General features: G+C 40.7%; 1 protein-coding gene across 1 annotated transcript in view; it reads right to left on the bottom strand.

The window, feature by feature from the left end:
• STAG1 (stromal antigen 1) overlaps positions 1-26,034 on the bottom strand; it is a 2,620,144-nt gene that overhangs the window by 1,206,062 nt on the left and 1,388,048 nt on the right. The window contains exon 15 of the mRNA XM_044070350.1: positions 10,479-10,568. Coding sequence (XP_043926285.1) covers positions 10,479-10,568 — 90 coding nt within the window. The remainder of the gene's footprint in view (positions 1-10,478; positions 10,569-26,034) is intronic.

Genomic DNA, 26,034 nt, shown 5'->3' with positions numbered 1-26,034 from the left:
TGAACTACGTCATTAAAGAAAACTCTTGGTATTGTATCATGTGAAACTGACAGTTTAAAGCTCTAGCTGAGAGAGTAGCTGAGGTGTAAACTTTTTTGCCCCATCTGTCTAAAGACCTGGCTTCCCTTTCAGAAGGAATAGGGTTTTTTGTTGTGGTCGAGGCTACTGCCTTAGGACTCTGGGATATAGTTTCGGGGTCTGCAAGTGGGGCCTTGTATAGGTGATGATGAGTGTCTGGTACCCTGTAAAATCTATCTGGTTTGGCAGGGGCTGGAGGTAAGGAATCTGGTGCAGTGCAGACATCATTAAATGCATCGTCCACAACAGAGAGGACAGGAGGTATAGCTAAGGGCCTGTGTTGTGGAAGGTGCAGTAAAGTCCTAAGTCTTTTTCTGGAATCTGAGAAATCCTGTTCCTGCCATTGGAATTGTTCTCGCATGGCATGTAAGGTTTCCCCAAGGAGAATTCTTCTGGTGGAGAAGCAGCTGGAATGGATTCTTCAGCATCTGAGTCTTCATAATTGGAGAAAGGAGCCTCTGGCTGGTCTGTAATATCTGAGTCATCCGCAGAATCATCAGAGGACACAGGCTCGGGGGGCTCTGCTCTAGGTCTCTTTTCTGGGGGCTGAGAGGCCCTGTCTGGGTGAGATTGAGATCCCCTAATTAAAGATATTAAATCTTCTGCCAGAGTAAGCATTTGTGAACTAGAAGTGGGCCTGGTTGAGGGGGGTTTAACAGGCACTGATTTAGTAGATTTGGCTGCTTTAGCCCTGGCAAAGGCCTTAATAGACAAGGCTGCAGGAGGACTAGCAGCACCACGTGCTGGGGTAGAGACATCCAAAGGGATGGTGTCTGATAAGTCACTAGTAACCACTGTTGTAGGTAAAATTTCTGAGGCCGATTCATGTAAGGTAGCAGGAACCTCAGTAGTAGTCATAGATTCAGCTGTACTTTGATCAGTTTTCTCGGTTTCAGCCAAAACAGAGACACTCGCGGTTTGCTTAACCATGGTTTCGGCCGAAACCGTGGACCGCGAGTGTCGATCTTTTTCTTTGCGTTTTTTAACAATTTGGGTAGTCGGAGGATCCGACGGCATAATGTACGCAAAATCTGAGCCGAAAAACTGTTCAGCAAACTCCGACCGACGCCTAAGCGTTCGTCGGTTGAATGAGGCACAGGCCGAACAGGCTGCTACGTCGCGGTCTGGGCCTAAACAAGGCAAACAGTAAGAGTGGAAATCTTTATGAGGTATTTGTTTCCCACAAGTTAAACAGTTATTGACTTTTTCTGACATCGGCTGAGGCAAGAAAGAGTCCCCAACGGGGTACTTAGCTTTTAGAAGTCTTCGAAGTAGTATTCGGTAGTAGTAATCTCTGGATCTGACCGACCGGCACTTGCGAACAGCTTCTGCTTCGGGCGCCACGCGACAAGAAAGACTGAGGAAAATGGCGTCGGCTGATGCCTTTATACCCGAAGACCAGCAGAGATGACGTCGGGTGAAGTGCGACATCAGCCGAAGCCGGACCCGGACTTTGGAATCCGGCCGACCGAAGGGCTGCCTGACGACAGGACAACCCAGTTGTTATGACTGCAGATGCATCCATGAAAGACATCCAACCTATCAAAAAATAATTAAACAATAATCATTAGAATTTAAAATCACATACACAAATTATGAATGCGAATAATCCAGTCATATTCCTTTGTTTCCAACTTAGCATTAATATCACCCCTTCTCAGACTAGGTTCCATAACATCTATAACCCTAAATAAAAAGCTGTGCGTAGATCCCATTGTCATATATGTGTTTAGCCAATGCATTTGTCAATATACCTCTCCTAATATCTGATTTATGTTCAATAATTCTGTTCTTAAGTTTTCGAGTAGATTTTCCTACATAGAATGATGTACATAATTTACATGTAGCTAAATAAACCACTAATGCTGTATTGCATGTTGCCAAACATTTAAAATAATACTTTTTCTTTGTTACAGGATGGATAAATATGTTAGAAGAGCGTATGTCAGAGCAACAGGAACAGTTAAAACATGAAAATATTCCTTTCCAATTAGAGGTAGAGGATGCTTTCTTATTAAATGAAAAATCCTTGTAGCATAAACGTTGTTTAAGATTGCTACAATTCTTATATGTGAAAAGCAGTCTTGCCGGTACAATATGATTCTAACCAGGTAAAGCTCTTAGTTTACCCCAATTCCTTCTTATAATACCCTCAATTGGCTTACTACTTCTGCTGTATGTCACAGTACATCTCAGATGCCCAGAAGCATCACTACTTCGTTCCCTGTTAAACCTATCACCATAATTTAAAAAATATGGTCGAACCTCATTCCCTCTTTTTCCCATCACATCCTCTCTAAGACTAGTCAATTGAGTTACATCATACCATCTCTCATTAAATTCATGAGTCATATCCATCATCTGCTTGGTACATATACTATCATCAGTATTAAGCCTATTACCTCTCATATATTGTCTCTTTACAACCCCTTTAAAAACATGCCCAGCATGCATACTCTTCCAATGCAAGTATTTATTTGCATGTACATCTTTTTATATATACTGGTAGTTATATGTTGACCTTCCAGTTGAATTCTAACATCCAAATAATTTATATCAACCCTGGAAGATCTCATTTCAAAACTCAAGAAGGTAGTTGTTTGATTCAGGAAACTTACACATTTTTAAGTGTGTTTTCATTACCATGCCACACAATGAAGACATCATCTACAAAACGTTGGGTAGTCCAGTAGCCAATACATATGCTAATCTTACCCTTGGTTGCTGGGAGAATATTTTTGTTTTTGATGGAAATAAGAATATATACAAATCTAATACTCTTTTTTACAAACGTTTTGTAGATGATGTCTCCATTGTGTGGCAAGGTAATGAAGACACACTTAAAAACTTTAAGTTTCCAGAAAAAAGATGTACATGCTAATAAATACTTGCATAGGAAGAGTATGCATGCTGGGCATGTTTTAAAGGGGTTGCAAAGAGCCAATATATTAGAGCTAATAGGCTTAATACTGATGATAGTATATGTACCAAGCAGATGATGGATATGACTCATGAATTTAATGAGAAGGGGTATAGATGTCACTCAATTGACTAGTCTTAGAGAGGATGTGATGGGGGAAAAAGAGGGAATGAGGTTCGACCATATTTTTCAAATGATGGTTATAGGTCTAACAGGGAACGAAGTAGTGATGCTTCTGGGCATCTGAGATATACTATGACATACAGCAGAAGCAGTAAGCCAATTGAGGATATTATAACAAGGAATTGGGGTATACTAAGAGCTTTACCTGGTTTGAATCGTATTGTACCGAAGAGACCCTTTTTCACACATAAGAATTGTAGCAATCTTAAACAGCGTTTATGCTACAAGGATTTTTCGTTAAATAAGAAAGCATCCTCTACCTCTAATAGGAAAAGAACATTTTTCATGTTTTAACTGTTCATGTTGCTCTGACATATACTCTTCTAACATCTTTATCCATTCTGTAACAAAGAAAAAATATTAAATTACAAGTTTGACAAATGCATTGGCTAAACACATAAATGACAATGGATCTACACACAGCTTTTTATTTAGGGTTATAGATGTTATGGAATCTAGTCTGAGAAGGGGTGATATTAATACTAAGTTGGAAACAAAGGAACATGACTGGATTATTCACCTTCACGCAGATTCTTTACCAGGAATTAATACACATGTTTCTCTTAAACCAATTCTAAAGCATAGGCATCAATGTATTAAATCTTGAAAAAAAAAATTATATATATATATATATATATATATATATATATATATATGTGTGTGTGTGTGTGTGTGTGTGTGTGTGTGTGTGTGTGTGTGTGCACGCGTGTCTTGCACAAATTCATCCTCATGTAAAAAAACAAGAGATGTATGTGATTTTAAATTCTATTTGTTTATTTTTTGATAGGTTGGTTGTGTCATGTGATAGCTCTTGGATGATATAAATTGTATGCATTTGAAAACAATATTGTAACACTGATGGACTTTGTCAGAAAGCTTTGTCTTGGTATATGATATTAAATCTTTTACAACTTTTTACAACTTGGTGCTGTGAAGCTGTTTTCTTTTTTTTTGGACATTTACTGGTTATACAAGCTTCACTTTAATCACAGTGGTGGTGTGTTTTCTTTGACAGTTTGAAAATTAAACAATTCCTGTAAAACAGTGTACCCTGAAACATTGACACTTAAATTTCACGGATCCCTTATAACCCTGATTTTACACACACACACACACACACACACACACACACACACATATATATATATATATATATATATATATATGGACATAAAGAGAAAGATACACACACACACACACACACACACACACACACATATATATATATATATATATATATATATGTATACACACACATGCGCGTGCACACAAACACATACACACAAAATCAATTACAAGAGTGTTGTATGTCATAAAGGAGTAACATTTCAGGATACCACAATTTCATTCCCCCTTACTGCACTTAAATTCAATGTTCAGATAGTCCTTGGACTTTCAAAAGGCACCCAACCAGGGAAAAAATGTGCTGGGGTTATATATTTTTTCCACAATGAAAGCAGTACTGCAGTCTGTAGTGAAGAAAGTTCACAATCAGAAATATTCTCTACTTCACATACAACTTAGGTTTCACAAACAAAAAACGCAAAAGGATAATAAAGCAGTTGAAGGCACAAAGGGATAAAAAAACAAAACAGATGATCTCTACACAAAACCCTTGACAATGAACGTGCAGTGTACTATGTATAGCTAAAGGACAAACAAAAGTTAAGTAGATACTGTAACAATACATCTACATGATCCTGATCCCTCCTCTTCAAAAATCTTTGGGATTTAGACTGCGAGTCTAAGCTACTCAAATTCCTCTTCTTTACTCACAGACTCACAAGTAATAGGCAATCAGTCTGCAGAACATTACAAGCTCGGCCAACAACCCATATTCAAATGTTCTCTGCAGCCTCAAAAGCATGGTAAAACAAGAGAGACTGGAAGAATCTGAGACCACCCTCCAAGTATGTAGCTTTACTTTGACGGTGGCAAAGGTGCTACTCTAACTGATATGTAATGGAACTTTGCTGCAGAGGAAGGAGGAAGATAGATATGATGGGATTTTAATCCATCATGAAAATATGCCTTATTTACTGGATGATGAAGGTTTAGTTCTTTTAACTAGGTGCTTGAACAATTTGATCTGTGAAGGAACAGAAGGGTCAAAGAGGGTTAGATCTTTCATGGCAACAAAGCCTAAACACACATCCCTGTGCAGGAGTCTATAAGAAAATGAGTACAGAGAAAAGGCTGCCAGTCTGTCCTGATAACCAAGACTTTGTTAGGCCATTATTTTTTTTTTTTTAGTTATGAATTTCTGAAGGGGGGGGGGGTCTCATGTTAAGTAATATGTTTAGAGAAATATGTGCCAAAAAGTGCATTATGGTCAGTAATGGGTCTGATAACATATGAGTTAAGAGGAATTAAGACTTCTTTGGATATACTGGAGATGCCTTTGGAAATTAGGTGAACCAAACAGAAACCTTCCAAACTAATGCACAGGCATGATGGTCAAAAGATAAAAAATTATCAAGAGGAGTGCCAAGATATTTTACCACAGTATCTAACCGGAGGTGTGTCACCTACATGGTATTTGAAAATGGTTTATCAAAATGAACCCTAATACATTTATTCACATTTAAGACCACTGCCTTGTACCCGTTGATAAAAAAAACTAACCCATGTTGAAGCAACTGAGATCAAACAACACCCAATTTAAAGTCAGTTGTAAACTTAGATAACCATGGGTCAGGAGTATTGGCCTTAACGTATTAAAAAAACAAAAAAAGGTGCCAAATTGGAGATAACCCAACACTAAGTCCTGTGATACACCACTGGTAACTCTTCTGCTTTCAGAAGTGGAACCTGGACTCAATTATACGGGTTCTTGACCGACAACCGGTTAGCTGTTCACTAGACAACCAAGGATTAATATATTCAGATTTAGAAGTCTGTTCGTATTGCATGCATAGGGAATAGGGTCAAAGGACTTGGCCAGGCCCAGATATGCTTTATGCATTGTACACTTGCTATCCACTGCTCTGGTTACTTTTTCAAAGAAACTATTGAGGTTAAAGGAGGTAAGACCTTCCTCTTACAAAGCCGAACTGATGAATGTCCAAAGTTAAGAGATTTTCAAGTTCCAAGTCAATAAGTTATATTAAAGAACATTGCTCAAGTACCCATGAATTCTATAACTGACTCATGAAACCACTCTAGGCTGGTTCCATGGTGTAAAGGGATGAAATCTTGTGACCCAGATGACAGAGTTTCTATTAATAGACCTAGCACTGAAGAAGCCAAGCAGGGAGGGGTAGAGAGTTGCATGCATTTGGAAGCACACAGGGCAGTGCAATCTCCCTGATGGAGAATAGCTTGATAACCACTCATGCAATGAGGTGATGAGCAGGACTGCTTGGAGAAATGCCTCTTGTGGAAGTGATGAGACGTCGTCTGCCACTGGTCCACTGTACGCTCTTCCCTGACATCTTGATAAGTGTGCACAGTGCTACAATCGGGAAGAAAATGAAAAACTTTTGTGCTATCCTGACGGCTGCCTGGATGATGAGCCTCCCTAGTTAGCTTTCACAAAGTGAAGGAAGCATACAAGACCAGAAGAGGGTCTGATAGTTCTCAGGTTGATGGGCAATAAGCACAAAAAAGAAATCAATTTTCAGAATCAGGCAGGGTGGTATCAAGCTGCAGCTCACTGACTGGAGGATGGGTGGCATCTACCTCTATTAGTCAAAGGACAGCTTATCACCTGCAGAAAGCCTACAACCATGTATGAAACATGAAGTTTAGCCAGGACATACCATTTAGTTTTCTGTCCTTATAATGGTACCCCAGCTAAGAACCGGTTGCCTGAGGGACCCTAAATAAATAAATAAAAAAAAAAAAAAAAAAAAAAAAAAACTGCAAACATCCTGGCAGTGAGGTGCAAAAAAAAATTTGTCCCTCCGATATATGCGAGTAGCCGAACTGAATTTTTAGAACTTAATCTACCTTAGACCTCACAATAATATGCATCAGGATCAAGACAGGCATGAAAAAAGGAAACGTCAAGGGCTGGGTATGCTCATACGAATGGAGTAAGATATCACTGCATGTGTCAGATCAGATGCATATCCCTTCAGAGAAGGAAACATCTAAAAGTGGCAAACTGCAATTTAGTAAATAAAATAACCTAACTAATGACTTCCCACCCGAGAAGGGTGACAGAACAGTGGATAACATCAGCACAAAAATCTGATGAAAATCACAGGTGGACAGATGAAGCATAATGAGCTGCCAGGCAACAAGCTGGCACTGAAAGCTGCTACATAATAGTCAAGAAACACACAATGAGTAGAGACTAACAGAAGCACTAATGAATGTAAAGAACACTTGGCTAGATTGACTGTAATTACTCGGAGTGAAGACTGTGCAGGGCAAAAAGAACAAAAGGTTTGGAAGGGCTGGCAGATGCCAATCTCCAGGTCAAAGAGACAGGCAGGGAAGCAGTTACTGGGAGTGCTGCACTTTCTGAAAACAACAGATTTGAGAGTTAAGTCAAAGGGCAAGGTCTTAAACTTGAAGTAGTGTGCTAGTACCTGAAAGAAAGCAAATGTAAAACTTGGGATCACACTGAATGCATAAAATGCATCCTTCAAGTACAACACTTGCTTCTAGAACAAAGGTAACCAGACAGACCTGACTGGCCAGCATTTTGAAATTGCCTACTGTCCAAAGATACAAAGACTAAGTAGAGATAGACACAGCATATTATTTTAACAGGTAACAAATCTCTTCCCACAACTGAAGTACGAGGAATTTGGAAAAGGAAGACAGCCTGAGGAAAAGAAATTCCTGTCAAGCAGCTGAATGATCTACCTTTCTAGTAAGGCAAAATGCACCCCCCCCCCTCCAGCCAGCCATTTCACTAACTAATGAAGATGGTCAAGAAATATCTTAAAACAGTGATAGACAGCTGGGAAGAATGTAACTGGCTCTGGTAACTGCTCAGAGGATGACGTGTACAGCAGGGTTTAAAGGGCTGCTTTCCTCCTCTAGATCCCATGCTAGGATGAATGGCAACTGCTGATTTAGTGAGGCAGAGAGTTGACGCAACTCTCAACCTCTACTAAATTACACAGGACCTGCTTAACTAATATGCCCGACTAATTTCAGCTAATTTAAGAAGTGCCTTGTAAGCTATGCTAAATGTCCAAACATCCAAAGAAGGGAGCTGCTTAAAACCCTGGCCTGAATATCTGCTTTGTCTAACAGTCAAGAATGACAGTGTCTGCAACACCTTCCTGCTGTCACACAACAGACACACCTGACCATCTTGCATTTGTGTGTGGTGACCAGACTATACGGTTTTTGTTGAAGTATTCTACAACAAAGAGCCTGGTGTGAATTGCCAGCAGTAATGTGGATAGCAAACCTAAACCTGTAAACACGTTCTTGTCCTTTACATCAATATATCTTAAATCCTTGCTTGTTGAAAGCTTGCACAGTATATTCTACCATTTGCGGGCAGACATACGACTTGGTCATTGGTTGCTGATCCACAAGAGTTACTCATTGGATGACCACACTTTATAGACATCCCCTGAGGTCTGGCCAGTAAATCTGACCTAGATCTACTATACAACCCTGATGGCAGATCTGACAGAAATGGCAGACAGACCACCAGAAGATAATGTGTCAGGACTAAACATTCTTCCAAATTCAGCTTTGCTCAAACTAACTTGCTAAAGCACGAGAAAACAATTATTTTACTTTTATTTTACATTTGTTGACCGGGATAGTCTGACTGGATACATGTCCATTTTCAGCGAAGGCCCAGGGAAAAAAGCTCCAAAGGTAGTTACATAAGCAATCTTCACAAAGTACTGCTAAAACAAGAGTCATAACAACACAGTACAAATAAAACACACAGACTCAGTTAAATTTATGCAATCTCACAAACTTCTAATCTGGCTTAACAATTAAAAACACAGTTGAGTTCCATTTACAAAAATTGTACTGGTACACTAGTAAGACTAATGATTTAGTCAGGCTTGGAGCAGAGACAACAAAACAACTTTTCAGATAAGCTCATAGGTGGGCTCTTTTGAACTGGAGGACAGCTTCCTTCACAGAAAAAAAGAAAAAAGGGGATCTGACTCTGGTGCTATCCAAGAATGCCTCTAACTCAGTTTTAAGTGAAGCTTAAAAAATTTCTTCCAAAGTAAGGTCATCCTCAATGCACAAGGTATCGCTAAAGACATCCATCCAGTGTCTCTAGAATACCATGGCCCAAAATGTGCTAGGTGGAGGCCACCCATTTAGTCAAGGCAGAAAGAGCAGGAGCACACTGCTGAAACTGCTACAAAGTATATGAGATTTTGGAAACTACATGGAAGAGTTAGAACATTTCATCCCACATAACAAAATACAGCTGGAAGTCTTACCACAGTCAAAAACTGGGTCTCTGATGGTATGACTGGTGAAAACTGAGAAGCTGGAGTCAATGAAAAATCTTTCACACTGGGCCATCCAAGAAGTCCAAAGACTCATCACTACAAATAACAGAATAATGACTGCTCTTAACCAATTACCTGACAGGATGCAAAGACAGTTCCTCCAAAAGTGGAGAAGCAGATCCAAATGATGGTAAAGCAGTAAGAATACCTCTGTTATTGCTTCTGTCAACTGAAACAGGGTAATGACCCTTCTAGAAAGACCACTGACAGAGTACTGCTGAAGTGGAAAGTACAGTTGTGCAAGACCTTACCACAACAATATAATATCCTACTGACCACTGTTGCAGTACTCCAATACTTGTGTGTTACCCTGCCAAGGGTAATCTGACATCCAGCTGAAATACCAAAGCAAAATAACTTTTATGACGCTCTATGTCTGGTGTATGATATCAGCCTGTGAGTACTGGGATACATACACAGACATATGAGCATAGGATCCTCACACTTATCTTACCACCAGTTCAAATACAGAGGCTTTGCAAACACTGGTGTGTATACTGCATCATTTTGCTACTACCACTGACAAGGCTTGGCTCAGATAAGTACCCTGTTGGGGAAGCCTCTTTTTCTTCCCTTTATCATAAAGTTTAGTTCAGGAGCGCTAGGAAAGGGAGATGTGACAGCTGAAGACAGACAGCAATAACCTATTACACAAAGAAAAAACAGAGTTACAGCACATAAGCACACACCAAATATGTCAACAGTTCAACAAAAACTTGCCAAAGAGGAGAAACCCATAAAGTTATAATGAGAAAATGGAACTTTGATTTTTTTTTTTTAACTTAGTATGCAAATTCTGACCAAAATTGGAATAATTTTATAAATGCACTGGGAAGTACCTTTTCCATTCTGGCTGTACTGTAAAGTTCCAAGTCAAAAAACTGAGGTATCTGCAACAGGTTAGCTACCTTCTCGGCATCCACAGAGTACTGAAAAAACAGTGAACAGAAGATATATATTACTGTTTTGCAAATTAAAACAGCACTACAGGTACAACATATTTTTTTTTTCTTATGAACTATTTATTTTTGGGAAATAAAACTCAAAATCTAATAATGAATACAAGAATGCTACTCATCTGTATGACAATATTTAAAGCAACAAGTACTTGCACCGACATTTAAGCCTTAAAATTCAGATCACTAGCATTCACCCTCCAGAAGAAAGATGTGTTAAAAAAATAAAATGATTCTAAAAGATTCTGCATGTAATTATATTTACTATTAATATGTCCAGCTAAAAATGTCGAAAAAGTAGTGTGCATATGCAAATACTAAAGTTTAGTGTCAATACATGATTTGTGGAATTTCAATTAGTGCTTCTGGAATAAAACTATCATTAAATGTCTGCAGGCATGTTAGATATGCTGCTAGCATTAGAGAAAAATACAGATTTTTAAAAAAAAAAAAAAAAAAAATGAGAAATGCAATGTATGACATACAAGGTTAAACTCAAACGCAATGAACACAATAGGAAACAGACACCCACCATGTCATCATGTAAAGAATACACAAACAACAACTATTCCAGCTAATCTTCCACAGGACCTCCTTGCAATAATCAACATGTAAAATTGCCTTACAGTCCATACCTCTCAAGTGTACCTCATTATGAGGAACGTACCTCATTTGGGGTCTTAAAAAGTTCATGTTCCTCGAAGTTCCCCAAAGTTCCACATTGAAAAATTCTGTCACACATTCAGTGTTAGGAATTTTTTTTAAGTGAAATCCATTGTAAATAGAACTGAATCATATTAATTCATTAAAAGATCTTCCTTATAAGTAAAACCAGTGTATTTAACCATCCTGTGACCTTCCTAGTTGAAGTTGTTAGTAAGCTATTAGTATGTGTTCCACATTTTGCCCATTTGTTCCACATTATGAGAGCTAGTGTTCCTCATTTTGGAGATGGAAGGTTGAGAGCTATGTTACAGTCTCAAGTTTGGTTAACAACCTCAAGATCGACTGGCTACCATCAAACTCAATACTCCAGATCCCATGATGGAACTCGTAAGCACCCATTAATTCATCTGATTCCTTCTTAAAGTTCTGGAGTGATAAGCTGAGTGTAACAGACAGTGGGAGTTTACTACAAAAGTGTGGTAGCCTGAAATATGAATTTGGCACATTTATATATTTTTTTTTTTTTTGAGGCCAAATGACCACATGCTTGGGTCATAAATGGTGTAGTTTTAATAAATGGTTTTGGAACATTAAGTAATCTTTTAATGCCTAATGTCCAGGAATCCTCAAAGGCAAAAACATACAAACAGAGTTACTACATAATAACACAAGCCTTGAATTCCTTCAATTCTCTTTGTGAAGAATCTGTACCTTCTCTGCCTGCACCAGATGGTGTGAAAGCAGGTTACACAATGGACTGAAGTATTCTATAACTGAGATGGTAAGACACGTACACAGAGACAAGTACCTCTTCACAAGGATCTTGGCACTGTAGAGGATCAAAAGAGCACCACCATACATCTTGCGGATGGCAGCAATTATAATGCATCTAACTGAAGGTATTTACCTACAAGGACTCCAAAGTCTTTATTATTTTGTGAAGTTTTCATTGGCAAGTGAAGCATTTTTTTTCCTTTAACAACGAAGTCAAGGTCATTTCTACTGCACTGTGTGTGTACTAAGTTAAGTGTCACATGAATGGAGGTGGATACTGCTCTCAATTTTGCAGTCACCTCCATATTCGGTGTGTGGCACACTGAAGTCAGTTTTGACATCTGAAAAAGCAGTATCCAAAGACAAAGCCTTGAGGGACTCCACTGGAAACAGAAGATGATGGCTTCATGGGCCACTCTGCTTGGAGTCTGAAAAATTTGTTACTGGTTATGTTTGTGTAGAAACACACACACAAATCCCTTTGTCTGTGTTACAAGATGCTTGCTCAAACATGTTTCCTATTTCTGACCTCCTAGAAGTATTACAATAGTTAAAACCAAGTATTTTATCATTAAAACAATTAGAGGCAAACAAAAAAAACATCAATACAGAATTATTATGGTTCTTAAAATGTATTTCCACTTGTAAATTATACACCAACAAAGTTCACAATGCATCTGCAATTAATGCAAAAGCAAAACAAAAATCCACTGTTCCCATACTGCAGATAAAGCCTTGAATGCACCACAGGCAATCTGTGTTTGACTACTGGCACAGTCGCCGAGGGGAATGGGGGTGCAGGGTGTGGATGGGCATGAGTGGATGAAGCCGGCTCACCCATCCTGGGGGAAAGACAGTTTGGTTGCTGCATTGGTGATAACCACAAGAATGAAGGTTTACCATTGTAGCATGCCCATGCCATATGCAGCATGAATCTCTTGAACAAAAGGCTGCACATTAACCTCCCTAGTCAACTACAGAGGAGCTCACATGCTGCTAAGGGGCTGTGGACAGGACAGTCCACAGTATCTGCAGAAAGACCTGCCTTCTAACATTCAACATGATTTGACCATGGAACAAATGGGCTGGAGATGGAGGAGGAACAATCAGGTCCAAACAGATGTAGGAAAGGGAGCGACTGGGATGATTCTGCAAACCCTCTGCAAAAAAAAAAAAAAAGAAAACTTACTACGTAGGGGCCCTTAGAAGACCTACTAACACATCAATCATATACCAGTAAACACGCACTTTAACAGAACCTGTGGAGTGGATTAAGAGCAGGGTGAACTGCAGCAATTACTCAGGAAAAATATATCTTCAGACAGCAAAAAAATCAGAACATACCCTTGAAGTTCTACTTTACCAAAAGGAGTCTAGCTCTTGGAATGCAGACACAAACTACACTTAAACATGTATGGCAAAGTATGCATTGATGACCAAGTGGCCATACCATAAATTACTGTTGTGGACTGGAAGCACGTTCCAAACAGTGTCACTAGAGACACCTACCACTCCAATGGAGTGTCCTTTCACATATATAAGGTCTCCTCATGGCAGAACAGCTTCAACTGAAAAGAACCAGGATGTCTTCAAAGAGAAGCTTATCTTCAGTGACTTTCTCTATGGAGTCTTGGATCATCTGCTGAGCTCCTACAGCAGACAAACGTCTACCACTTTGGATTCAAAGCCTTGGGTAGAAAATGCATCACATGGAGATCTATATTTGTTCTGCTTAGCTGCTGTGTTGATCACGGCTCCTTAGTCATGTCCTCTTCTGCTGTCACAATAGAAATCTGTTTAAGTCACCAATGACCTCGGTACAGACATGACCACCAGTGAGGTGCCTCAACAGGTGGGAATTCCACTCCCTCCCAAACATCTCGCATCCTCCTGCACTTCACACTGATGACCTTTCACCTTCCAGATGCTGTGTTTGCCAATGAACCTGTTTGCTTGCAGTAGTGAAAGGTCCATCAGGTAATTTGTCAACTCACCCTCAGTGCAGAACACAACCTGCTGAAGTCAGGCTCCACAAAACATAGAAGAAAAAAAGCAAAACAAAAATTGTTCATTACAAATAGTGACATGGGAATCTCTATGCTAATTTTGGGATTGGGTGTTGAAGAAATCATACTGTTAATAAACAATGCCCAAATAAGGTAGCATGCTCCATCAAGTCAAAAACATGCACAAGACAAAACGTTGTCAAAGTACCACAGTAGATGACCAGGAATTCAAAGAACCTAGAGGAAGACATGATTTCATTAAAGAAGTAACGGATGTGGCAGCAGAGATAAGTTACTATACACCTTTCATAAAGCACAAATTGTAATCAACCAACCATAATGGCAGATTTTTGTGTGTGGTTACTGCTGCAGTCTTAAAATTAGGGATCTCTGCTGCAGGCTACGTCTGATGTCTGGCCTGACTTTCACTTAAGCACCTCCTCCCAATAGTCGGGTTAATCCCACCTTACTATGGATGTCTTTATATACCTGGTCTACAGGCAGTATCAGCCTATGCCAAATTTGGTCCTTTCTTGCTCCTTACGAGACCAATGGTATATAAAGTACAGATGGGTTAGGAATTTATCATAACTGTAGATACTTCAGTATACTCACTGCTGCAGTCCTGACTCTTGGGATCACTGCCTGAAGAAATCTGACAGATGACCTGACTTTCAAACCACTTCACTCTTCCTCCTCTAGGGCAGTCGGACAATAGTGGCATAAAGGGATACTGGTTGGAGACACCTCTAAATCTTTTCTTGCCCTGGCAGGTGCAGATTTGCACATGGAGCAACTCTACAAACAGTCCAGAGAAAAAATCCACTCAGGTGGAAGGTCCTAACCACAGGAACACAAAAAAATGGCTCCCCAGGCTGCTGCAAAACTCTGTGTAGGAAGGTGTCTGGCCAGGTGGTACAGATGGAAGGTAAAAATGGCTTTTAACTACTTAGGTCAACCCATAGACATCACAGTGACAGACAAAAAGGAGGGAGGGTATTGGTACTGCAACAGTGAATATAACCTTACATTTATAATAATGAGCTCCTAAAGTACAGTTGTGTACACTTACCATAAATGCAGATGTACGAGTGCATTCACTGTTGCACTCATTACATTAGGGTAATCTGCTGGCAGGTTGCCCTCAGTCGGCCTGAATTCCAAAGTCTTGGGTCCTGCGTTGGTTGCTGTCTTCTCTTCCATGACGTCAGGGGTATAAAACATGCAGCGGACTACATTTTCTTTAGTTTTTCTTGCCCCCGATGTCAGGTGCCCCCAAAAAGTAGCAAAAAAAAAAAAAAATATATATATATATATATATATATAAATACATACACACACCTGCATCAATATAAACTTTACCTTCATCTACAAGCAAATACACCACATAGGTTGTAGAAGACAGAGAAGGAAAGATAAACGCCACAATTACAGGGGGATGGTGGGAGGGTAACCTGGACTGCAACAATGAATACACTCGAACATCTAAATTTATGGTACGTGTACACAACTGTACTATGTTCTTTGTGTTTCATTGTTGCAGTCATTACATTTGGGTAGAATCCAAAAGCTATGGTTGGGAAGCTGGAGCTAAACAGCATTAGGTGCGGCTATAAGGCCCTGCAGTGCAGCACTGCAGAGGCAAAGCCTGCCCTGGACTTAGAGTAGATTGGCAAATGATAATGCTTTGTAAAGTTGTGAAGAGAACTCCAAGTAGCAGCCTCTAGAATGTCTTTGGTTGGTACTCCTCTGAGAAAGGCTGCTGAAGTAGCTGCAGCTCTGGTGGTATGAGACCTAATGCCCTTGGGGGGCACAGGTTTACCATGGTGTAAGTAGCAGAAACGGATGCAGTGGCTTATCCACTTTGAAATTTTCTGCTTAGAAATAGCCTTTTCTTCTGATCCTGCAGCATATGACACTAGTAATTGCTCAGTTTTTCTTGGAGCTTTAGTCCTGCTCAAGTAGAATATTAGCTGCCCGTGTACATCCAAGGAATGCAGAATTCTCTCCCCTTTGCTCTGCGGATTTGGATAAAAAGTTGGCAGATGAATTGTTTGGTTAAGAGCCACACTGGAAACCACCTTAGGCATAAAAGTAGGATTTGTCCTCAGAGACACCCTGTCCGGGTAAAATATGACAAAAGGCTCTATAGCCATGAGGGCCTGTAGCTTGGAAACTCTTCTTGCTGAAGTAATTGCTAGTAGCAGAGCTGTTTTCCATGATAATAACTTTATATCAGCGGTAGCAGCTGGTTCAAATGGAGGCAGAGTGAGCTTTTCCAACACATAATTGAGGTCCCATGCAGGTAATGGTGATCTTCTAGGAGGCCTTCAATTTTTGGCTCTTCTAAGATACTGTTTTGTTAAAGGATGAGAAAAGATTGACGGCTCTGTATTGTAATGAGCCGAAATAGCAGAGGCATGGATTTTGATTGATGAGAAAGACAGGCCTTTGTCAAGCATCTCAGTTAAGTATTGTAATATCGGAGGAATATTTGGTTCTACTGTATCAGATCCTTGTGCTTGATTCCAAGCATAGAATTTCTTCCATTTGTCAGCATAAGATTTTCTAGTACTAGGCCTTCTGGCTTCCAAAATGTCATCCATCATAGCTTTACTGAGAGGTGTTGTTTGTATAACTACATGATCAGCCATGCTGCCAGGTTTAGTGTCTGCAGTTGATTGTGCAGGATTTGATTGTTTTGCTGGGACAATAGTTGGTCTTTGAGGTAAGGTCCAAGCTGGGTATTGAGACAAGTTCCTTAGGATTGGGTACCAGTACTGGCGGGGCCAGTCCGGGACAATTAGTATCTTTGGTTTCTCTTGTCTGACTTTTAGGAGGACCTTGGGGAGAAGAGGCAGAGGAGGAAAGGCGTAAACTGACAGGTTTTTCCAATTGAAGGATAGGGCGTCCACTTTCCATGCTTGTCTGTGATAAGTCCTTGTGCAGAATCTTTTCAATTGATAATTCTGAGGAGAGGCAAATAGATCTATGTCTGGGCGCCCCCATTTCTCTGTTATCATGCTGAAGACCTGTGCATTTAGTTTCCACTCATGAGGATCCATAAGGTTTCTGCTTAAATCGTCTGCCAGTATATTTTGTTTTCCTGGCAGGAACTGAGCTTGAAGATGTATTTGGTAGGTAAAAGCTGTGTCCCACAGTGCCATGGCTAATCTGCAAAGGGGGTATGAGTGTGTACCTCCTTACTTGTTTATATACCACATGACTGTGGTGTTGTCCGTCTTTATCAGTAGTTGTCCTGGATGAAGTAAGTCCTTGAAGGCTGTTAGGGCATTTTGAACAGCTAGCATCTCTTTCTGGTTGATATGCAGATGCATTTGTTTTGGGGTCCATATGCCCTGAATGCATCTTCCTGCCATGTGGGCCCCCCAGGCATAATCCGATGAGTCTGTTGTTAAGGTTTGGCTGGCAGGGGGGAGAGTGAAGGGCCGTCCCATGTTTTGGTGACATGCCTTTGCCCACCATAGAAACTCCTGTTGTAGGCAGGGTATGAGAGGAATCATTGCTTCCAGACTGAGAATGCTGACTCCATAAACTTTTCAGGTACCATTGAAGTTTCCTCATATGCAGTCTTGCATACGGAATCAGTAGGATGCAGGATGCCATGAAGCCCAGAGCCTGCAGAATTTGTCTTGCAGATAACTGGGTCTTTGTTGCCATCAGTTTGAAGTAAGTAGTCAGTTGCCTTTGCTTGTCTGGCGTGAGGTAAGCCATCTGGGCAGTTGCATTCAAGCTTGCACCCAAGAATGTTATCGTTTGAGAGGGTACCAGTTGTGATTTCTTTTCGTTTATTGTGTACCCTAGGCATGTTAGAAGCCTTTTTACAAATGCCAGATGTCGAAGAAGAATGTCCTTGTTCTCTGCTTGAATGAGACAGTCGTCTAAGTAAGGATATATTTGTATACATTTTTGTCTGCAAAATGCAATTACTGGTGCCAGGCACTTGGTAAAGACCCTGGGCGCAGTAGATAAGCCAAAGGACAGTGCAGAGAATTGGTAATGCATTAAGCCAGCCTTGAATCTGAGGTATCTTCACGATTGTCTTATTGGGACATGCAGGTATGCCTCTTTTAGATCTAATTTCAATAGCCAAGCGTTCTTGCCCAGCATGGGAAGAAGCTGCTGCAAAGTCAGCATTTTGAATTTAGGAATGTCCAGGTATGTGTTCAGAATCGATAAATCCAGTATTGGCTGCCAGGCCTTGTCCTTTCTGGGTACCAAGAACAGTCCTGTGTAAAAGCCTTGCCCTTTTTCCTGTTCTGGTACTATCTGAATGGCCCCCATATCCATGAGGGACGTAAACTGTTTCTGTGCCTCTGCCCATTGATTTTTTGGCAGATCTGGCCAACCATTTGCCTTTGCAGAGTGTGGAAATGGAATCTGTATCCCTGTGATACGATGTTTAGTACCCACTTGTCCTGGGTTATTAAGTGCCAATTTTGAGCAAAAAGTGCTAATTTTGCCCCCTATGGGTGCTGCCAAAAGATAAATGCTTGGTATAAGCAGAGGGGAGTCATTGGGATTGCTTTCTGTAGGTTTGCGCTTTATCTCCTCCAGATTTGGAAGTGGAAGCGCCCCATTGCTTTGACCTGCATGAATCTTGCGCCTGGTATCTGGAACCCTTAGGGCGTCTGGATTTGCCCCTTTGAGCTCTGTCTGACACAGGAAAGGACCACTTTTTTGTAGGCCAGTGTCTACTGAATCTTGGTGGCTGCACTTGTAAAAAATCTTTAACAGTTTGCATAGACTTAGCTTTGTCTTCCATTTTCTTTAAAACCTCTTCTGCCTTAATACCAAACAGAGAATCATGTTGTAAAGGTGCATCTAGCAGTTTAGCTTTAACATGATCAGGCAAATTTTGTTTCTTTAATCAGGCACTGCCTCCTAATCACAGATCCAGTAACTGTGGCCCTGCAGGAGGCCTCCAAGGAATCAAAACCATATTGCAATGTATGCTTTCCTACTTGTTCAGCTGCATGCAATAATTCCTGCAATTCTTTATTTTCTGCACATTCTGAAATCAACATCATTTTCTGTTTCAGCAATCCCATAACATGTTGGTACTTAAGCATATGAAATTGACAATTTAAGGCCCTGATTGCCAAGGTTGCAGATGTATAAACCTTTTTTCCCCATCTGTCCAGTGCCCTTGAATCTCTGTCAGGGGGGGGGTAGGATTTTTTGCTGTCCAGGCCTTAACTCCCTTTGGACCCTGTGAAATCGTTTCAGGATCAGCAGCAGGGTTTCTAAATAAAAATTTGCGAGAGTCAGGGACCCTGTAATATCTGTCAGGCTTAATGGGAGCCAGAGGTAAAGAGTCAGGGGTCAAGCTGGACTCCGAAAACCTATCATCCACAATGTCTAGGACAGGGGGAATGGCTAAAGGCCTGTGCTGAGGGAGAAGGAGGAAATCCCTGAGCCTCTTTTTTGATGCTGAGAAGTCTTGACTCTCCCAGTGAAAATGCTCCCTCAAAGTATGCAATGTTTCTCCAAATGAATAATCCTCAGGAGGAGATGCAGATGGAATAGACTCCTCACCATCAGAATCCTCATAGGGAGGAATAGATAATTCCTGATCAGAAGAAATAGAAACCTGATCTGAAGATTCATAGTCGGTGTCTTGCCTTGGCCTCTTATCTGGAGGGGGATGGATACCCCTGATCAAGGTAATAAGGTCTTCAGCCATTTTGATCATCTGTTTTTTAAACATGGAGGCCTGTGCATGTGGCCCATGTGTCAGTTTTACAAGTTACCTTTGTTTTTGGTTTTGCAGCTGTCGTCGGTTTGATATACAATTGTTGAGGTCTGAATATACCTTCAGAAGCCGGTGCCTGCTCAGCGGCTCCGGACCCATCTGAAGGAGATACATCTGTCGGTCCAATACCTTGAGTATCTTGCAGCATGCTGGACTCCACATGGGTGTCGGTAGAAGCCTGCGACTCGAAGGTAGCGGGTATCAGGGGCTGCAAAAGCTCCTGAGTACCAGCGAACCAGCGACTGGCTTAGGAGAAGCTTCGTCGTCAGTTTTGGATCTCGACTGCCTTTCTCTGTCTTTTTCTTTGCATTTTTTATGTACTCCGGTAGTCGGATTGCTATCCAACGACATTTCTGGGTAGATAAATCTGTTTCCAAAATACTTTGATGCAAAAATATACAGACGCTTAATAGTCTGTTGGTTAAATCTAGCACAAAACCGACAGCCAGGCATGTTGTGATCAGGGGCTAGGCAAGGAATACAGTATAAATGGAAATCCTTGAGGTATTTCCTTTCCACAAGTAATACAATTAACGTTTTCTGACATCGGTAAAAAGTAAGAAAAAAGTTTCCCCAACGGGGTACTTAGCTTTAGTGAAGACTTCAGTTCTGAAACTCAGACACGAATATTTCAGTAGTCGGCCAACCGGCACTTGCGAAATGCTTCTGCTTCGGGCACAGCGCGGCAAGAAAGACTAAAGAAAATGGCGTCGGCTGCATGTTTTATACCCCTGATGACCTGACGTCATGGAAGAGAAGACAGCAACCGACGCAGGACCCAAGACTTTGGAATTCAGGCCGACTGAGGGCAACCTTCCAGCAGATTACCCTAATGTAATGACTGCAACAGTGAAACACTAAGAACATCACAGCTGTTCTATGTCCTTCATAATACACTGCTGCAGTACTAACTCCTGGGATGACACCAAGAGATTACAAACCGGAGTGTGGCTCGCTTAAACAAGCAGGGGGCACAAGGCCCTTCAGTATGGCCATGGTCAAACCTTCCTTGGCCCAGAAAATACTAGTGAAAACTGTAATGGTTAGCAGAGGTGCGCCCTGAGAACCATGCAGCTGCTCCCAAAACGGTACAGGGCTGAGGTAGCAGCTGTGGCCCTGGCAGAATAAGCTCTCACTAGACCTGAGACACTGCAGCAAAAATCAATGCAAAGAGCTATTCATTCTGAAATGGGCTGTTTTGTAAAGACCTTTACTAAATTATCACTTAGAAAATGTTTAAATGTTTTTTTCTGTTAATGTATGTTTGCCTATATTTTATCTAAATACAATATACATCACATACACTTTCTCTACTACTACTATCAGTCTAACATTACAAAAAAAACTGCACAACTCCCTTCGTCCCTTAAACTTTACTCCTCCCACAATTTCCATTTACTTTTATGTAATCTGCTTCTTCCCTTTTCTAAATATCCCTCTTCCAGTTCTTTTAGCTGTTTTATAATTATTCAATACCTCAAACACAGTTGTAGACTTTGATTTCCACTTTCTGATATTTGCTTTTTTGGTAACCAACAAAATTAAACTTAATAAAGCCTTGCTATGTAGACAATTGAAAACCTGTATTCCAGATCAAAGGAATTATTTTCTTTCTTACAGCCATTTGCTCACTCAATATTTCTGATAGAGCACTCTGTGGGGAATTTTTTAAATCTGACAACTCATTACACTCCCAAAACTTATCTCCTCCTTCTCTGTCACATCTCCAACACTTGCTATCTACCTGAGGAAAAATTCTTTGAAGTCTGCTTGGGGTATAAGAATACCTATGCAAACACTTCCAAGCAAAGATCCTAAATCTTCTGAACTTGGTTGCATACTTGGGAGCCATACATACGTCTTCACATTGTTTTCTTGTAAACTGCTTTTTCAGTCTCTCTTCCCAATCTCTTCTAGCCTTCTCCGATTGAGTTTTATAGCTATCGTGCAGTATTTTATATGTCCTACTAATTATCCATTTTAATGGCTACTTCTGTTCTAGATTCAACTAGAAACTCTACCAGGGCAGGTCTTTCACTTTTAAAATCCCCAATCCCACTTTCTTTGCCTGTATTCACAGATCAAGCCTCGGTAGGGAAGGCAGTCTCCAGCCTGCAGTCCAAAAGTCTTCTTGGCCTTACCTCACTCTATTGCCTTTCCTGCTAGAGTTATTTGCTCCCAATATCCTGGTTCCTCTGGCAGGTTTCTCCAGTAAATTCCAGCCCCTCTTGCTTATTTTCTGTACTCTTAATTGCAGTCACCCCTACTGGCAAAATCCCCTTTCTCCATTCTCATATTGGATTAGTTCTTAGAATACTTTCTGCTACTTTATGAATACAATATTCTGTATAGTCATTCTCCTTAAAGATATACATCCAAAATCCCATTCTCTATTCTCTTGAACTTTCCCCTTGCTTCATCATCATCCCATTACACTTAGAATTACAACCTTCTGCTTGTACTACGTAAACAAGCCTAAAATATCCCTTCAAATCAGGTTAACCTAAACCACCCTGGTATATTGGAAAGATCAACTTGTCACACTTAACTCTTGCAATCTTACCTGCCCAGATAAATTTTTTCAATTCTTTATTAACTACTGTCCACTACTTCTCCTTTGGTTGATAAAAGTATGCCTGACCCGTACACAAGACTAAAGGGATTACATTTTTTTTTCGCTACTTGTATCTTACTAGCCATATCCACAAATAAGAGTTTCCAGTTTCTCAATTTTGTATTATCTTTTGTTTAGTCTTTTCCCACATATCCTTAGCTGCCATAACAGAAGCCTTTTAATCCATACTCCTAAATACTTCATCTTCTTATGCCCATCTCAAAATGTTTCACAACACTGGGATGTCTCTTTCTGGATTTATCAGGCACAAATATCATCATCTGACAATAAAGCCAACTTTTCTCGATTACCATACCAATTATATACTTGCACTTCTGTGTCCTTATTTGCTTTGCTAATGGCTCTAAATATAAAGCAAATAAAGGGGAGAGAGGTCCCATGCCTATTTCCTTGATTCAAACAGAGTTTATCTGAAATAGACTGTTTGTTGACCAGCTTTCCCCTCCCTGTCCGTAGACAAAGGCAATAAAAAGCTAGTCAGACCTCCTGCAGTGCTTTATTCTATCCAGGAAGAATCTTAATTGAATATGAGCCTCTACGGAATGCAAAATCTTTTCCCCCTTATTTTGAGTTGATGGAAAGAATACAAGGAAGGAGACAGCCTAATTCAAGGACAGCTCTATAACCACCTTTGTCATAACAATGGGTTATTTCAATGTGCACTGTGTCTTGATGGAATACTACAAAGGGATCTTTGCATGCGAGCCTGCAATTCTGAAATACATCTAGTCACAGTTACTATAGCAAGGCAGTCTTCCAAGACAAAAAATTTAAGGAGGAGGATGAAAATGATTCAAATGGAAGAAGTGTGAGCTTTTCTCAGCGCAAACTGAGGCCTCACATTGGCAATGTTTCTCTCTCTCTCTCTCCTTTTTTTGAAGGGTTTCAAATATAATAATCCCTTGGGGGAGCTAACTCATTCACTGACAAATGAAAATACAAAAGTAAGACACTCAGAAATAACTGAGGTATATACCTTCACAGAGACAGAAAACAAGTGACACGTGTGTGTAGTTGGGTTTCTGTTCTCTGCTACTGCAATGGGACAAACTTTTCCACTTGGCTATATTACATTTCCTAGTGTTGGGTTTTCTAGCCTCTTTCAAAATCTCTAGTAAATCCTCAAGTAACTTAAGTTTGAAAGGGATGAATGCTAATTAAGAGTTATGTACTTACCATAACTTGGCATCGGTGTTATCCAATTTCATTCTTCCGCACGACTGGGTCATAGGATCTGACATCGGATCCTATCGGGCCATTCCAAAAGACTGACATTTCTAGTCTCGAGCTCCTCCCACTCCCATAAAGCCATGCATCTCCCCTAAAGTTACTGCCTCAGGAAAGGAGAGAGAGAAGTTTAGAAACAAAATTTACAAACACAAAGATATCACCCTCAATTTGGAGCTCAAATTAGTAACCTATGGAGCTCAGAATCCTCCAGATACCTCTACACTTTCTAGAAGGGAGAAGGTCTGGTGGGATGTAAGGAAGAACAAAATTGGACAACACAGGTACCAAGTTATGCTAAGTGCATAACTCCTAAATTTGATGTTATCCATTTCATCCTTCCTCACGACTGGGTCAGAGTCCCTGATCTCTTGGGTGGCCTCTATGGCAGGATATGCTGAAGCACCACAGAGCCAAAGGCTGCTCTGTCTCTGGAGACTATATGCAATTTGTAATGTGAGACAAAGGTATGTGCACTGGACCAAGTTGCCACAGCGCAAATTTCGTCAATAAAGGTTCTAGCTGAAAAGGACAAAGCAGCAGATATCAACCTGGCAGAATGGGCCCTTGGTGGATAAGGCAACTAACTGTAAGCCTTTCAAGGAATAGATGGTGGAAATGCAATTAGTGATCCATTTTGCTAAATACTACTTGTCCTAGCCAATTTGGGTGAAAAGGAAATAAATAGTTGTTCAGATTTTCTATGTTCCTTTGTCCTGTGTAGATAGAAACACAACAGTCTACGAATGCCAAGCAGGTGAAGCATATATTCACTCTTCTTAGAATGGTTAGGAAAAAAGACTGGAAGATAAATGGACTGATTTATGTTAGCCTCCATGGTCATCTTAGGCATAAAGGAAGGATTCGTCCTCAGAGAAACTCTGTCTTTGAAAAAGGTAATATATGGCGGTTTGGTTGATAAAGCCTGAAATTGTGATACCCTTTTAGCTGAAGTACTGGCCACAAGAAAAATTGTCTTCCAGGACAGAAATTTTGTCGCAGGAGTCAGTCAGTTCAGAGTCTCTCTGAGTGAGACCTTGTAGGATTAACGTCAGATCACAAGGAGGGGAAGGATTTTTAGTCAAGGTTCTGAGAAGGAAAAATCCCTTCCATAAAGGCTTGGCACAATCTGGATGGTGAAATGGAAATTAGTGAATTAGAATCTTTTGTTATGTGCAAATAAGCAATTGTTGCCAATTGTAACAATCATAGAAAAACTTGCTCTATCTTGAAAAAGAACGCAGGAAGAGAATAGCGGAGATGAGAGCTGAAAAGGGGTTGGTGTTCCAGTTTGATGCTCACACAGAAAATCTCTTCTATTTGATATTGTACAACTTTTTTGTAGAAGGTTTTTGAGAATCAAGTATGATTTCCCGGACCAGGGAGGCCTGCCTGGACTTTTTTTTAGCATCACTGGAAGTGGGGGAACCAAGCGGTTAGTCTTAGGGATCTGAGATTGAGGAGGGGGGGGGGGTAATGTTGTGATGAGTGAGAAATCAGAGCCTGTCTGGGATCCAGTATCCATGGTGAACATTTGGTGCGAGACCGTAGGAAGAAGAACCATACCGGACGAGGCCAGAAAGGAGCAATTAGGATTAAAGTACTCTTTAGCCTGATGGCTTTCTGTAGAACTTTAGGAATCAAGGGAATTGAAGGGTAAGCATACAGGAGACCCGGAAGCTAATCATGCACTAAACATCCCTGAGTGACTCCCCACTTCGGAGGATCAGAGCGAAGTATTTGCTGCATCTGGTGTTCAAGGGAGATGCAAAAAGGTTGCAGCGAGGTTAGCTCTAATGGAGGAAGATTTGACTCACTACTGATTGATTTAGGGACCACTTGTGTGGACTCAAGATAGATCTGTGGAGTCTGTCCACCAGAACATTGGTCTCCCCGGGAATGTGCGCAAGTAAGCAGTTCAAAGAGATTGCCCATTCCCACACTCTCATGGCCTCCCTGTATAATGGCTATGAACAGGTACCCCACAGTTTGATATACCAAACTACTGGCATGTTGTCTGCATGAACTGCTGTCCTTCCCAGAGGTAGGCAGTCTTTGAAAGTCTGCAATGTCAGAAGGACTGCTCTCATTTCTAGAATACTAATGTGCAATTCGGTTTCTGTTGGGAAACACGTGCCTTGGACCAAATCTTCCTTCGTAATGCCTCTCAACCCAACAAGGAAGTGTCCGTGTTAATGTGGCTGCTGGAGGGGGAAGGGAAAAAGATCTGCCCAGATGAGGATCGCCCAATAGCATCCACCATAGAAGATGATGTCTGCAGACTTGAGTCACCTTGATTGGGACGATACAGAAAGGACCAATAAGCCGCTAGAGTACACTGAAGCACTCGCATAA

The sequence above is a fragment of the Protopterus annectens genome, chromosome 4.part1 (genome assembly GCF_019279795.1).
Source record: "Protopterus annectens isolate FY-2018-M chromosome 4.part1, PAN1.0, whole genome shotgun sequence".
NCBI classification, from domain to species: Eukaryota; Metazoa; Chordata; order Ceratodontiformes; family Protopteridae; genus Protopterus; species Protopterus annectens.
This window is presented reverse-complemented; position numbering and strand designations above follow the sequence as displayed.